Source organism: Chiloscyllium punctatum, chromosome 24 (genome assembly GCF_047496795.1).
Source record: "Chiloscyllium punctatum isolate Juve2018m chromosome 24, sChiPun1.3, whole genome shotgun sequence".
NCBI lineage: Eukaryota > Metazoa > Chordata > Chondrichthyes > Orectolobiformes > Hemiscylliidae > Chiloscyllium > Chiloscyllium punctatum.
This window is the reverse complement of record NC_092762.1, coordinates 45094915-45111129: the sequence shown is the minus strand read 5'-3', so window position 1 is coordinate 45111129 and position 16215 is coordinate 45094915. Positions and strand designations below refer to the sequence as shown.

General features: G+C 39.5%; 1 protein-coding gene across 1 annotated transcript in view; it reads right to left on the bottom strand.

Moving 5' to 3' along the window:
• The window catches only part of LOC140494516 (E3 SUMO-protein ligase PIAS4-like), a 92291-nt gene continuing 76076 nt past the window's right edge, over window positions 1-16215 (bottom strand). Inside the window, exons 10-12 of the mRNA XM_072593779.1 lie at window positions 14009-14169; window positions 7978-8117; window positions 1-1897 (exon numbers count right to left, since the gene is read on the bottom strand). Of these exons, the coding sequence (XP_072449880.1) occupies window positions 1818-1897; window positions 7978-8117; window positions 14009-14169 (381 nt within the window). The 3' untranslated portion in view covers window positions 1-1817. The remainder of the gene's footprint in view (window positions 1898-7977; window positions 8118-14008; window positions 14170-16215) is intronic.

The following is a 16215-nucleotide window of genomic DNA, read 5'->3' as shown; positions in this document are numbered from 1 at the left end:
TTACTGATCCAAATCCTTACTTTAATGTCAGAGTCTAGAGCATAAACATTAATATTGATTTGGAAATCATGGTGTAAAAACATCACAATTGGACAATATTTTCATTCCAATAATCAGGTATAGTGAAAATGTGAAAGCAATAAATACATCACAAATCTATTTGTGCTTTCAACACAGAAAATTGACATTAGAATCAGAAGTATCAGACTGCAGCACGATGAAGGAACTAGAGCAGACAAAAGTTGACATTAACCCATGTCATTTTCCTTCAAAATCTTTATACAACAAATCTGATATTAGTGCCAGAAACAATATGACGCATATAAATCGGGGAAATTTTGAATTGTTAAAAATGTACAATATTTTCTCATCACATTACTTACTAAATATTAGAAATTGGTGGCAGGGCTGTAAAGTAAAAACAAAATTCCACATATCTGCCCAGTGCTTTAACTTATTTGGTTTACATAATTTGAGATTATGAATTTCAACACCTTGACCAACTAAAACAAACTAAACTAAATAAACTATATGCAGATATGTACAACTTTTTACAATAATAACTTTAAAAGAAAGCAGAGAAATAACAAGTGGCATCTCAGTAGCTACAGCATCACAGTACTAGGTTCAACAAGGTTGAATCCCATTCTTCACTACAAATTTCATTTGAATTTCCAATCAAATATTTTAGTCTCAGTGAGGATAAGAAAACTGGGAAATTTCCCTGCATAGTTCTAGAGTGCCTCTTGGTTTAAAAAGGTAAAGAAACTGCAGTGGCAGAGTCCAATTACTGGACTTTCTTGGCTTCAAAATGTTTACAGCAGACACTGGTAGATACGGAAAGAAAACTGAAGCAAAAATAAATATGGCCACAGTACAGTTGTCAAAAAAGACCTACTGTTAACCAACTGAGCCTCAAGATCCATACCTTATTTTTAAAAAAACCCTAAATGAATTAAATACTTATTCTTTAGATACAGACATGTTTGCAGCTTTGCTTTTCAATGGCATCCTCCTACAGTGACCCAAGGGAGAAGAAAAACATATTACAAAGGTTTTCTGTTGAGCTGGCTACTCCTGTTGAGAAAGCACTTTAAACATTACTATATACTTCTCATTACTCCTATTATTAAAGGGGTAGCGAAAGATTGGGTAGAAATTAAAGTAAATATGCAAGCTATAACAAAAGTTGATAGAACAGAATTGATCAGCACTGCTCCTTTGCATTTAATTCAACTGCTTCCACAAATATTAACAATATATTTGTTGAGGATTTAAAAAAAAAATCAAGCAGTGAGATGGAGATGGGCATACATCTAATCTATAACATTGTTATAGCTCTTATAAATCAGCATACAGCCTTCTTTGACATATTTGTACTGGAAACTTTGGGAGATCAAAAAGATATCAGTCAAACAGACCATGAACTTCTCCTCACCCCCCCCATTTCCTGTGTGTCACTATGAGAATATGGGACTTTACTAGGAATCAATGCTTAATTAGCAGTCAACAAAGCAGAATTTATGAACAATTGTCTACAACTTAGTGCTGTCTTTATTTCTCCAAATATTTCAAGAACTATACACTGGTCCTTCACATCCATAAGAACTGCTCAGGAGTGTCACTTCTCCAACCCTCTATTGTACCACTTCTTTCAGGAGGTAGACGTGGTCGGAAGGGCTCAAAGTAACTAAAACCTGCAATGCTAGAGGTAGACTTCTTCAACATGTTTTTCCATATTGTGTCCTGCACGGTTGGTAGTGAATTTTCTCCAGCATTCACAGTTACATTCAATTTTGAGCATTTGACCGTTGAAATCAACAATCTATAGTCAGGTCAATGACATCCATGTCACTCTTCCTGTTTGCAGGATCAGTGAACTGATTGTTGCCAGTGTCTGTAAAATTCAAAATTGAAATCAGTCAGCTAAATTCAAAAAAGTCTGTTTAAAAATAAAATCATCTGCGCAATACCTTTCTCAACCACAAGCCATCCCAAAACACTACAGAAATTAGTCACATTTTGTAGCTGGAGAAAATGTATCAGCAAAGATCCCAAGAACAGCAGTGTGAAAATGCAGCTGGTGATTTGGTGGCATTGTTTGAGGTAAAGTCACAGTCAGGCTTTCAGGAGAGTTCTTTGGCTTTTCTTTTGAGTGCGTCACAGAATCTTTAAAGGCCACATAAGAGGTTCAGCCTCAGTTTAACTTCCTGAGACGTTATGGCACACAAGGCTCCCAACCACAACACTAAAGTTTCAGCCCAGATTCATTTCTACGATATCTGTTGTGTGTCTTTAATCCACAACTTTCTAACACAAAGTGAGAATGCTACCATTGTATACTGTGTGAAAGGCAAATTACAATACTCAATGATGTCAAGTGCAGTACAAAACAAATTACTGGAAATGCTGAAGATCTGAAATGTAAATAGAAAATGCTGTGAATATGCAGGCCAGGTAGCAGTGGTGGGGACAGAAACAGACATTTCAGGTTGGTAACATTTCATTCCAAACTTGTATGAACAATAATTTTAAAGTATTTCTGTCCCTTCATTAAAACAACCAATATGGCTGCAGGGAAAATATACAAAAAAGGGAAACTCTTCCTCTAAAATCATGGCAGGCTTGCTAATTTCCACTAACTACCAATAAAAATTCAAGAAATAGGAGTAGGCCATTTGACGGCCTGTTCTTGCACTAAATAAGATCATAAGTGATTTTCTAACTTCTGCTATGCCTTCCCACCTTAGTATCCAAAAGTCTGCAGATCTCTCATTTAAATGTACTTAAACAATTTTCACAGCTCTCTGGTAAATAATTCCACAGATTCTCAATCCTTCAAGTGGACAAGTTACTCCTCATCTCAGTCATGAATGACTGACTCTGTATTCCAAGGCTGTGACCGCTAATTCCAAGATTTTCAGTTACTGGAAAGATTCGTCCAGTCTTGAGCCTGTCATGCCCTTTAACTACTGGCAAAGATACAATGACCAAGTGGGCTTTTTCTGGTGTTGTAAACTTTCTATGGTTTCTAGAATTGTAAAATTTCCATGCATTCTCATAGGATTACATCTCATTTAAATATAAGGAATATAAACGTGGTCTAGTCACTCTCACCATAGGAAAATCCCTTCATCCCAAAAACAGTCTAGCAAACCTCAGTTGCAGCCCTCTAAAGTACATCTTTCCTTAGATAAGGAGACCAAAACAGCACTTCAGATAATTTCAGCAGTGTTTTGCATAAATTCCACTAAGATTACATTTTACAATTTTGTATTCCAATCGCTTTGTAATAAAGTAGTAGGTCCCATTTACTTTCCTAATTGTAGCTGCGCATGTTAACTTTGTGATACGTGCAGGAAGTGAGGACTGCAAATGCTGGAGATCAGAGTAGAGTGTGGTGCTCGAAAAGCCCAGCAGGTCAGGCAGCATCTGACAAGCAGGAGAATCGACGTTTCAAGCATAAGCCCTTAAGCACCACAATCTCTATTTGTGATGTGTACAGTTACACAGTTACAATTGAACAAAAAATTTCCTGTCTCCCACCACTTTAAAAATTTCAATGTTCTCAACCAAATGGATATGCTTTCTGCAACAGAAGTACAGCTTTTTACTCTGGAAAGACACGAAATTGTTTCTCTTTACCTTGCCCCATTTATCTAAAGCTAGGGTCTAATCAGACTGGTTGTGATTGGTCAGTTTATTTAGTGGGTGTAGATGAAGCATGTGGGATGCATGAAAACCTGGAATGTATGGTCCATGCAGCTGCCACAGTTGGTTACATAGGCGATTTGGTAGAGAACAAGATTGCAGAAGCTAAGCCAATTACAAAAACAAAGTTAGTCTGCATTGAGAGATTGTTTCAAGAGGGATGGAATGGTTGGGAGCAGTGAATGGGATAATGGAATTGGTTAAATGCAACAAAATGGCATGCACAATTACTTGATTGAACTTATTCGGCAAAAACTATTCTGTATGTATGTTAAATATAATGGTATCTGCGTGGATTAGTTAGATTTGAATGAAACAAGGTTTTGAAAAAGTGTCAGGTGAATTAAAAATAACTATTAGTGTTGCTGTTGTAGGTGAGGAAGGTGATAAATAACAGTCAAACTTCAAATAGGCAAGCCACTCAAACTTAGACTCAAGTAGCAGTTATAATATTCTACAAATCTTGAATCATAAACGGGACTTTGTCTTGTATCCAATCAAATTCTTTCAACACTTCGTCATAGCTCTGCAAGTTCTCTCTCCAGATAATTATGCAAAAACCCTTTTAAAAACCTCAATTCAATCTGCCTCACCATAGTTTCAAGATAGTAGTTATAAACTGGAGTGCACTCTGTACATATAAAACATTACCTTCCCCCTTTCATGTCACCTTTGATATTAAGGTGAATGGCAAAATAAGCAATTTCCTTTGGTTCTCCTCTTTCTGCCCCATGATTTGTTTCTCCCCATCTGCTCTATTTAGACCCCTTCATGGTTTTGAGCACCTTGATCAAATCTCTTTTCTTTTCTCCAAGAATAGCTTCTCCAACTTTTCCAGCTAACTGAATTATCTAGAATCACAGAATCCCTACAGTGCAGAAATAGGCCATTTAGCCAATTGAGTTCACATTAGCCCTCTGAAGAGCATCCTACCCAGACCCACCTCCCCTAACGGTATCCCCGCAATCCTGCATCATCCATCCACCTAACTTGCACATCTTTGCACTGTGGGAGGAAACCAGAGCACCTGAAGGACATAGAGAATGTGCAAACTCAGAGGGTGAAATCAGGTCCTGGCGCTGAGAGGCAGCAGCGCTAAACACTGAGCCACTGTACCACTTCGCCACTTCTGCTGGAATGAATCTCAAATAGTTTCTTCACCTTTTTGGATATCTTCAGATCTGTCTTAAAATAAGGTGCCCAGAACTGATTTCACATCCAGCACTATGTGAGAAATCCTAGACGTTCCTGGCAGTCTGAATGACCACAAGTACTAAAGGTGCCTCTGATTGAAGCAACTGTACTTTCATGTTTTGGAACTGGAGTGGCAACCGGAGGCACTGTGATGCATTTGTAAGGCTATGGGGTTCACGGATAGTGAATTACAGGATGTGATCACTCAGCAGCATAAGGAATTGCAGGCAGAGGGAATGGGTGACTGCCAGACAAAACAATAGCCCAAATAGGCATTAAGTGCACCTCATTCCCAAACTGATTTGTTCTAGGCCTTAGAAAATCAAAACAGTGACGGTTCTCCTGTCAAAGCCAAGGTCATGCCACTCTAGATGGTTCAGCTACTCAGGGGGTTGTAGGAGGGGGAAGCAATCAAATGGCAATGACATTAGGGGATTCAGACTTTATTTGGGTGCATCTGAGAAATAGGAAAGGAGGATCACCTTATTGGGATTTTACTATAGACCCACCTCCCTTTTATCTTTTGTTTCACAACTTTGTTATTCCATTTATTCCATTCTCTAATTAGCCCAGATCTTACCTTTTGTTTTGTCACATTTCTACTTTCAATTCTGAAGTCATTCACCTTGAAATTTTAAACCGTTGTTCTCCCCAAATACTGCCAGGCCTGCTGAGATTTTTCAACATTGTTTTTAATATCAGATTTCCAGCACCTGCAGTATTTTATTTCTGTTTAGTTATGACCCTCCGTAAGCCCATATATTGCCAGAATAGATCCTTGCAAAAATGAAGAGAAACATGTTCCTTAAAAACAGCACAGCAATCCAAATTTCTTGAAACTCTAGCTTGTCCACTTGGAGCTGTACAGTTGAAACCATTAAAGTGCACTGCCTCTAAATCTTCCAAGTGGCTTTCTTACAAAGCCATTATTCATGCAACTACTTTTTCTTTTCTGTATCTATGATTTGTATCTAGGTACGTTATAACTAAAGATGGCACAGTTTCAGAAATACTAGCTCATTTGTCAGGAGCAAAATGTAAACAGCTTACAATGGCAGGGGAAGAGGAGCAGAAGAAAGGAGGAGAAATATTAAGACCAAGTTATAAATACAAGACTTATACCAAGGAGCTGGAGAACAGTGATAATTTCTAGATTTGGAAGAAATTTAAAACGCATTTTCATGAACTAGCTAACAAAGTTTCACAAGAGACTTCTAGATCTAGAAACATTAAAAACTGCCCAGGCAAATCAATAGTGAAATTCAGAGGTGGGTCTTACTCAGGAATAGTGGCTTATTGACTTTAACAACATATATTCAGGGTAAATCTTTTCACACTTTATAAACTAAGGGGATAAGCAATACAGAACTGATTGATGCAACCAGTTGGTTTACTTAACACTGCTTTGCCCTGGATATTGGAGCGCACTCATCTGGCAAGTGAAGAGTACTCTATCACACCCTGTAAATGGTGGATAGGCTTATTGGGGCGAGGTGTTGAGTTATTCACTGAAGGTTCATAGCCTCTAATTTTGCTTGTGTAACCACAGTATTTATATAGCTACACCAAGTTTCTGGTCAATGGCAGGAGAGGATTCCAATATATCGGCAATGACATTGATTGTCAAGGGGCAATGCTTAGATTTTCTTTTGTTGAATATAGTTTACATTTATTCAGTACCTGTAATGCATTAAAGCACTCCAAGATGGTCCATAAAAGTGTTAACAAAATTTGACATTAAATCACATAAGGGCAAACAACCAAAAACTTGCCCTAAGCCGTGATTTTAGTTTTCTTACAGGAAGAGATATGAAGCTCAAGAATCCAGAGTTTAAGACCCATCCTCCAGTGATGAAAATTTTGGAATGTACAAGACAGATAGTAGTAAAGCTCAAAGATTAAAACAATAGAGAATTCCAAAGCTACATTGTGAACTGATAAGATGAGGATTTTGAAATAAAGGCAGTGTTAAAACAGCAGCCAACTGACCAGCAGCAAAATCAACCAAAGAAGATTCTTCTACAAATCCAAAATAGTTACACTGTTTTATTTGTCTATTTAGATTAAATTCCCTCCAGTATGGAAACAGACCATTTTGCTCAACAAATCCACACTGACCCTCCGAAAAGCAACCCATCCAGACCCATTTCCCTCTGACTAATGGAACTAACACTATGGGCAGTTAAGCATGGCCAATTCACCTGACCTGCACATCTTTTGACTGTGGGAGGAAACCAGAGCATCTACAAGAAACTCAAGCAGACACAGGGAGAACGTGCAAACTCCACACAGGCAGAAAATTGCCCGAGGCTGGAATCAAACCCAGGTCCCTGCTGCTGTGAGGCAACAGTGCTAACCACTGAGCCGGCCCAATATCTTGGATAACCTGATATCCAACAGTTTACTAGGAAATTTGAAAAGCAAGAGAATAATCTTTAGAAAATATTGTAAAGATCAACAAAACAGACTTCATTTTTTAGTAAAAAAAAAAAAAATCGCACAACACCAGGTTATAGTCCATCAGGTTTATTTGGAAGCACAAGTGAGTGCTCCGAAAGCTTGTACTTCCAAATAGATCTTTTGGACTATAGCCTGGTGTTGTGTGATTTTTAATTTGGTCCACCCCAGTCTAACACCAGCACCTGCACTTCATTTTTTTAGGTCATTTACTTCTGACATCCGGATAGAAATTAACAATCAAAGCTGTTCTGTCAGTTCAAATGCCAAATGGAGTTCAAGCATTCAATCCAATTCCCCAGAGGTATAGGACTACAGCACAAATTCCCCCAACTTCTTTTGGATACAACAACATTGTTGCTCTGGAGAACCCGAGTGCAGAGTGCTTTGATACTGAAGCCATGATACTGATTAAGGCATAAAGGGTATTATTCATCATGAAGCAGTCTCAGACAAAGGGAATCAAAAGTGTTTCCTGTTTTAAAATTACATTTAGAAGCATCAACAGTGGAAAGAGAGTCCCAAAGCATGCTTAAAGCTTAAATTTATCTGTAAGTGGTAAATTACAGGTCATCACCCAAGATGATCTATGGCACTGAAATCAAATAAACAAACCTTCCAATTCCACTATTGAATATTGAGGACCAGAATTCTTTTGAGGCTGCTTATCTGGTTTTATTGGAATCCAGCTGCCATCATCCTTAAACTGAACCTCAGTAGCATCTTCACACTCCTTTAGAATATCTAAAAACAGCCTAAGTAAAATAAAAACAAACTTGTGTTTATTTTTCAATTGTCCATTTTTCTTGGTTATCACGATCAAGTTAAATCTACTTTGAAAAAAATAAAGCTTTGAGGATTGCTTAAGGCAATATGGATACAGACAATGTCATGATGTGTAGAATCCTCTTAATGTAAGGGTTCTCCCATATTCAGGGCTTCAATCAGAACAAAAGCAGGCACAAAGACATTTCTTAACTTGGGAGATCTTTGTGCATGATGGGCAGATAAAAAAAAAAAATCAACAAACTAGGAGATTTTTACACACACCACCAAAATTTGTAATTCTAAAGATTTCAAGAAACGTTGCCTCAAACAATTTAAAGTCTTCTGCACACAAATCATCTCTTCCTCAGTTAGGTAGAAATCACTTCCTGAATTGTGCAGTATATTGATCTCTATCCTTCAAAACAGTCAGTTCTATTATTTACTGAAACTAGATGAATCATTGTCATGATAAATTATTAATATAACAAGCACGCACATAACCAACAACTAAAAAAAAATTGCTGGAAAAGCTCAGCAGGTTTGGCAGCATCTGCGAAAATAAATCAAATTAGCATTTTGGTTTGGTGACCCTTCAGAGCATACACACAAATCTGATTGGCCAATAAAACATTCACATTACAAGACCATAAGACTGTAGGGGTAGAAGTAAGCCATTCAATCCATTGAGTCTGCTCCACTATTGAATGAGATAATGGCTGAACTGATAAGCCTCAACTCCACGTTTCTGCCTTTTCCCCATCATGCTAGATTCCTCCACCGATTAAGAACTCATCAATGTCACCCTTGACTATACTTAATGACCCTGCCTCAACAGCCCTGTGTAGCAAAAAAATATTCCACAGATGCATTACTCTGAAAAAAGACATTCCTCCTCACCTTTGTTATAAATGTATGATCTTTATTCTGAGATTATACCCTCTGGCCCTACACTATTCTAGAAAGGGAAACAACAACTCCACTCCCACAGTCCAAAAACGTGCAGGTTAGGTTAATTGGCCATGCTAAACTGCCCGTAATGTTAGGTGAAGGGGTAAATGTAAGGGACTGGGTCTGGGTGGGTTGCGCTTCGGTGGGTCGGTGTGGACTTGTTGGGCCGAAGGGCCTGTTTCCACACTAAGCAAGTAATCCAAGAAAAAAAACCTACTCTGTCAAGTCCACTAATAATCTTGTATGTTACAACAAATGTTGCCTCACATTCTTTTAAATTTGGAGTACAGGCCCAAACTACTTGACCTTCCCATCATAAGACACCCCTTGATAGCCAGTATCAGCTTAATGAACCTTGTTGCACTGTCACCAATGTCAGTTATCTTTTCTTGGACAAGAGACTCAGAACGGTTCATGGACGAGAGGCGGATGCAAGGGGGCGAGGGGGGCGCGCAAAAAAGGGGGAGCACGAGTGGATGGGAGGCATGTGAGAGAGAGGGATAGTGAGAGAAGGATGCATGCATGTGAGAATGAGCACGAGGGGGCACGTGTGGGAGACCACGAGCAGAAACGAAACAAGAGGACGTGACAGTGATCTGTAAAATAATTTGCTCTTGGGTTGTGGGCATCACTGGCAAGGCCAGCATTTATTGCCATAAATAGTGCTGCTGAAGCTGCTTTATTGAATTGCTATATTTCATATTGGAACATGAATCAGGATGGTGGGTTGGGGGAACAAGGAGAAGAAACAAGAGTCTACAAAGGTAGGCATGGTGCGATATGAATGGCCGGAAAAAGGGAGAGGCATAAAGGGAGGGGGTGCAAAGGAGAAGAGTAGGATAGGCCATCAAAGGGAGTGATCAGTTTTAAGCCTGTCAATAAAGAAATATTCAAAAACACGGAGCAAGGAAAATAGGATATCACTGAAGCAAACAAATCCTTTCCGAACTAATCTGCCTTTATTGAAATGTATGTCAGTTATTCTGAAAAAGAGCTTTGCTCCTTAGTCTGTGGTTTAATGCCAATTTATAAACTGTGGCAACCAGGAAATCAAAAATTACCTTGTGTGGTGTGGTTTTAAAGTTAATGAAGGTTGATAATTCTTGAAGATATTGATAAATCCTTCTAATTCGGCTTCTGTATGAATTTAAATACCTCATGTTCAAACAAGGTACAGTTACAGTATGATTGCATCTCACCTAATGGAATTACTGAATGAGAAAGTAAACTCCAAATATCAAAACGCAGCCCTTGAGAAATGTGAAAACTGGCCACTACCATGAGCCAAATTTACACTTATGTATCATAAAGGGGAAAATTAGGGGTAACAAGATGGAGACTCAAGGTGATAAAAGGATGTAACTGTGTTAGAGTAATGGCTTCTTTCAACGCAAGTCAGTTTGTGAGGACCAGATCTTACATTAGTGCAACACTAGACAAGGTTAGATGCCTTCAGGTGAAAAAGTAGCAGACCCCTGCAAGTTAGGTATCTGTTTGTGCAACAGGCCATGATTTAGATAATTTTTTCATTCACACAAACTTTGGCCCAGTTCAAGGATCAGCTATACGTTTGAATTAATCTCCAACTTTATTCAAAAGATGTTGGGAATACTTACTTTGGCCTCTGGGATACTGAATGGCTGGGCACTGTGAATATTGGGGAAAAGAAAACCGAGCATCTCACTGAGCATGCCCATAAAATAAATTGTCTGATTTGTCCATAATTGACAATCTGTTCTTTTCTAAGATTAATGGCCTTTGCAGTGATAAGTACTTCGTGTCAGGTGTAGGAGTTTAAAGAGAGTTTAAGGGTTACTGTGGATTGTAATTGCCATAAATGCTGTTGGATGCGAATCTTATCAGATCGTGTGGATCGGTTGGAGACAGATAGAAGTGATGAGGAATTTACAACAGCAACAGTATGTGATGGATGGCAGTTTGGGGGGGGGGGGGGGGGGGGGGGTGAAAAGGGGCAAGTGTCAGATACAGTCACATAGATGGATTAACTCCAGGAATGGTGAGAGAGGTCGGCAGCTAGGGCAAGAGTCTTTTGTGGATAGGTATGCTGTTTTGGAAAATGTAGGGGGTGATGGATTCTCAGTGGAACGTAGCACGAACAGCCAAGTTTCTGGTATTGAGACTGGCTCTAATGCAACGAGGGGTACGTCAGCTTCCAAGAGATCAACTGTGTTAGGGGATTCTGTAGTCAGAGGTACAGACAGACATTTCTGTGGCCAGCAGAGAAAAAACAGAATGGTGTGTTGCTTACCTGGTGCCAGGATCAAGGATGTCTCGGAGGGTGCAGAAGCGGGGGGGGCGCAGCAGTAGGACACATCAGAACCAATGACATTGGAAGGGAAAAAGTTGAGATTCTGAAGGGAGATTACAGAGAGTTCGGCAGAAATTTAAAAAGGTCCTCAAGGGTAGTAATATCTGGATTACCCCCACTGCTACAAGCTAGTGAGGGCAGGAATAGGAGGATAGAGCAGATGAATGCATGGCTGAGGAGCTGGATTCACATTTTTGGAACATTGGAATCTCTTTTGAGGTAGAAGTGACCTGTACAAGAAGGACAGATTGCACCTAAATTGGAAGGGGACTAATATACTGGCAGGGAAATTTGCTAGAACTGCTCGGAGGATTTCAACTAGTAAGGTGGGGGGGGGTGGGACCCAGGGAGATAGTGAGGAAAGAAATCGCTCTGAGACGGGTACAGCTGAGAACAGAAGACAGACAGACAAACCAGTCAGGGCAGGCAGGGGCAAGGTAGGACTAATAAATTTAACTGCATTTATTTCAATGCAAGGGGCCTAAGAGGGAAGGCAGATGAACTCAGGGCATGGTTAGGAACATGGGACTGGGATAACATAGCAATTACGGAAACATGGCTCAGGGATGGGCAGAACTGGCAACTTAATGTTCCAGGATACAAATGCTACAGGAAGGATAGAAAGGGAGGCAAGAGAGGAGAGGGAGTGGCATTTTTGATAAGGGATAGCATTACAGCAGTGCTGAGGGAGGATATTCCTGGAAATACATCCAGGGAAGTTATTTGGGTGGAACTGACAAATAAGTAAGGGATAATCACATTATTGGGATTGTATTATAGACCCCTCCAGTAGTCAGAGAGAAATGGAGAAACAAACTTGGAAGGAGATCTCAGCTATCTGCAGGAATAATAGGGTAGTTATGGTAGGAGATTTTAACTTTCCAAACATCGACTGAGACTGCCATAGTGTTAAAGGTTTAGACTGATTCGGGATAGTCAACATGGCTTTGTGCATGGGAAATCAAGTCTCACAAACTTGATTGAGTTTTTTGAAGAAGTAACAAAGATTGATGAGGGCAAAGCAGAAGATGTGATCTATACAGACTTCAGTAAGGCGTTCGACAAGGTTCCCCATGGGAGACTGATTAGCAAGGTTAGATCTCATGGAATACAGGGAGAACTAGCCATTTGGATACAGAACTGGCTCAGAAGGTAGAAGACAGGGTGGTGGGGGAGGCCTGTGATCAGTGGAGTGCCACAAGGATCAGTGCTGGGCCCTCTATTTTTTGTCATTGACATAAATGCTTTGGATGCGAGCATAAGAGGTACAATTAGTAAGTTTGCAGATGACACCAAAATTGGAGGAGTAGTGGACAGCGAAGAGGGTTACTCCAGATTACAACAGGATCTTGACCAGATGGGCCAATGGGTTGAGAAGTGGCAGATGGAGTTTAATTCAGATAAATGTGAGGTGCTGCATTTTGGGAAAGAAAATCTTAGCAGGACTTATACACTTCATGGTAAGGTCCTAGGGAGTGTTGCTGAACAAAGAGACCTTGGAGTGCAGATTCATAGCTCCTTGAAAGTGGAGTCACAGGTAGATAGGATAGTGAAGGCGGCGTTTGGTATGCTTTCCTTTATTGGTCAGAGTATTGAGTACAGGAGTTGGGAGGTCATGTTGCAGCTGTACAGGACACTGGTCAGGCCACTGTTGGAATATTGCGTGCAGTTCTGGTCTCCTTCCTATCAGAAAGAGGTTGTGAAATTTGAAAGGGTTTAGAAAAGATTTACAAGGATGTTGCCAGGGTTAGAGGATCTGAGCGACAGGGAGAGGCTGAACAGGCTGGGGCTGTTTTCCCTGGAGCGGAGGCTGAATGGTGACCTTATAGAGTTTAAAAAAAATATGAGGGGCATGGATAGGATAAATAGACAAAGTATTTTCCCTAGGGTCAGGGAGTCCAGAATTAGAGGACATAGGTATAGAGTGAGAGGGGAAAGATATAAAAGAGATCTTAGGGGCAACCTTTTTACGCAGAGGATGGTAAGTGTTTGGAATGAGCTGCCAGAGGATGTGGAGGAGGCTGGTACAATTGCAACATTTAAGTGGCATTTGGATGGGTATATGAATAGTAAGGTTTTGGAGGGATATGGGAAGGGTGCTGGCAGGTGGGACTAGATTGGGTTTGGATATCTGGTCAGCACGGACGGGTTGGACCGCAGGGTCTGTTTCCATGCTGTACATCTCTATGACTGTGACATTGAATGATCTTATGAAAAAGAGGGTTGCACTCAGAAGCCTCACTTCAAACGAGCCATATCTAACCCAGATGGAGTATCTTCACTTCACAATTCCTTCACTTTCTAAATCAATGCTTTTGAAAAGTAAAGCACAAAAGTTGATCTGGTGCTGCTGGATGATATATGCTTTTTTCAACTACCGACTAACCTGAAGCTGGTTATCTAAAAGTGGTACGATCTGTTTTGACTATCAGGAGATATGAATGCAGTGTGAACACATTTTCAGAGTCATGGGAGCAGTTAGGAGGAGGAACTGGATTTGCTTATTTCATCAGACTGTCCAAGATAAATATCTGCTGCAAATATATAAACTCATTAAGATTGGCATTATAAAAAGCATAACGTCTGCAGAACAATACTTACTGGTCTACAAATAACAGTTCATAAGGAGCTGGCTTGTCACACACAGGACACATCCATGTCGGCTTTTTTTCATTCATCTGAATATAAAGGGCTGCATCAAAACACTGTAAATGCGTGCAAGTAATACCACGACAGGGCACTGAAAGCCGCATCTTACCAAGCTGTTGAGGACCAATATTGGAACATTATATTAGAAACATTTGTCAAATAGAATAATAAAAGCTCAAAAGAAGCATTTGAAATTATGAACAAGAACATGACATCATTTTGAATTTTCTGTTCTGTTGCAGTGTTATCTTCTATCTGAAACTTGAACAGATGTTCATGTGGCAAATAAAGATGGTACAGCTCAACCACCTTAAAAATGTAAGTGTTCACAATATCTACTAGGAGAAAGCGAGGACTGCAGATGCTGGAGATCAGAGTTGAAAAATGCGCTGCTGGAAAAGCGCAGGTCAGGCAGCATCCAAGGAGCATAAGCCTGAAACATCAATTCTCCTGCTCCTTGGATGCTGCCTGACCTGCTGCGCTTTTCCAGCAGCACATTTTTCACAATATCAAGACAGACTGGTAAAGAGCAAGACCACTGGTCTCAAGTGTGTAGTGCTCTGCAATTTATCTTAGGTTATGCTAATTTCTTTTCTGTTCACCCATTGCAAATTCTTTGTAGAAGAAAACCAGTATTTTGATAATATCGCTCTTTTCAATTTTTTAAAAAAATGAATGGACCTGATAAAATAGATGAGAGAAATGGATTTCATTGGTATGGGATGGAACCTGGGAGGTGACAGACTTCAGGTAACTGGTAAGAAAAAAAAACAGGGGCTTCAAGTGATGATGATCTGGAATTTGTAGTCTGACAGGGTGTTGGCAGCAGTTTCAAAAGTTAGACAAGAAATTGTCTACTTTGAGACGCAGGATCAGAATAAGACCATTCAGCCCATCGTTTAAATGTGATCATAGCTAATCTGACAATTCTCAATTCCACTTTTCTGCCTTTTCTCATAATCCACAATTCTGTCGCTGATTAAAAATCTGTCAAGCTCAGCATGAAAAGTGTTGTTACAGCCAGAGCTCCATTACTGGAGAACCTGAAAGTATTCTAACTGTCCGCTGTCAACTAGTTCTATACACTTAGAAGCCAAGGACAGTGCGGTTGATGACAGCAGTTTCTAAAGATCCAGGAAAAATTTGGATTATTGATACGACAAGTAATGTCCCTCCTCTAGTGCCCCCTCAATTTAGTCAATCCTAGATAAGGCTATCTTTGATCACATTTGTGTTACTTTCCACCTACATGCCTCTCTAGCCCCACACATCCAAACTCTACCTTCTCGATTCCTTCTCAGAAGAAAAACCATGCTCCGATTTACTTACAATGGCATGCTTTTTTTGGGCCTGCTGTTTTTCAGATTTCTGCAGTTACTAATTTACTCAAACATACTCTCAACTTGTTTTTATTAATATGTTGGTTAAGCACAGAAACACATTCACACGAGGCAGAAAACATGCTCTTTAAAACATAGGACATGTTCATTTTAATACACAATAATCAAAAATTATTTACACTAGTTCGAACAATCTTTACACAAACATCAAAACAAAGTTTTCAAGTTTCAATGTGCTTCCTCAACACAATCCATTAAAAAATTTAGTTCCAAAGAAATATCCCTTGTATTTCAGCTTTTTAAATCTTTACTTAAACTGACACCACTCAGCTTCATTTTCTTGAACTGTCGAGAAAATTAATAGATTCCTTTCCACGTCCAACAGCATGAACCTTTCACAATTCCAATGGCCTAAAGTCTCTCAGTTCTAACAACTTGGAAGATTTCTATCCAAAATCTCATGGCTTGGAAGTTTCAGAAACCAGAGAGCACTTGTACTGAAGTGACTTTACTTTGACCAGAAGAGTTTCCCTTCCTAAAAGAAATATTCTACCTTATATACTAAAATCTGCATTTTTCTGAACTAAAAGCTTTGAACCATTGTTCCCAAGTCAGTTTAAACTAATTTGCTTGTGATAATATATTCAAAATAATATTTTCAACAATGCAACATTACTACCCACTGCACTGACCCATCAAGTCAGAAAGTAGAAACATTTTAGCAATTAACACCACAGGGGTTTGTCAAGTCACTTGTCAGCAACCATGTCTCTTCCTGGAACAGAATCATTTTTTGACTATTCCAGTGAGTTTGGCTTT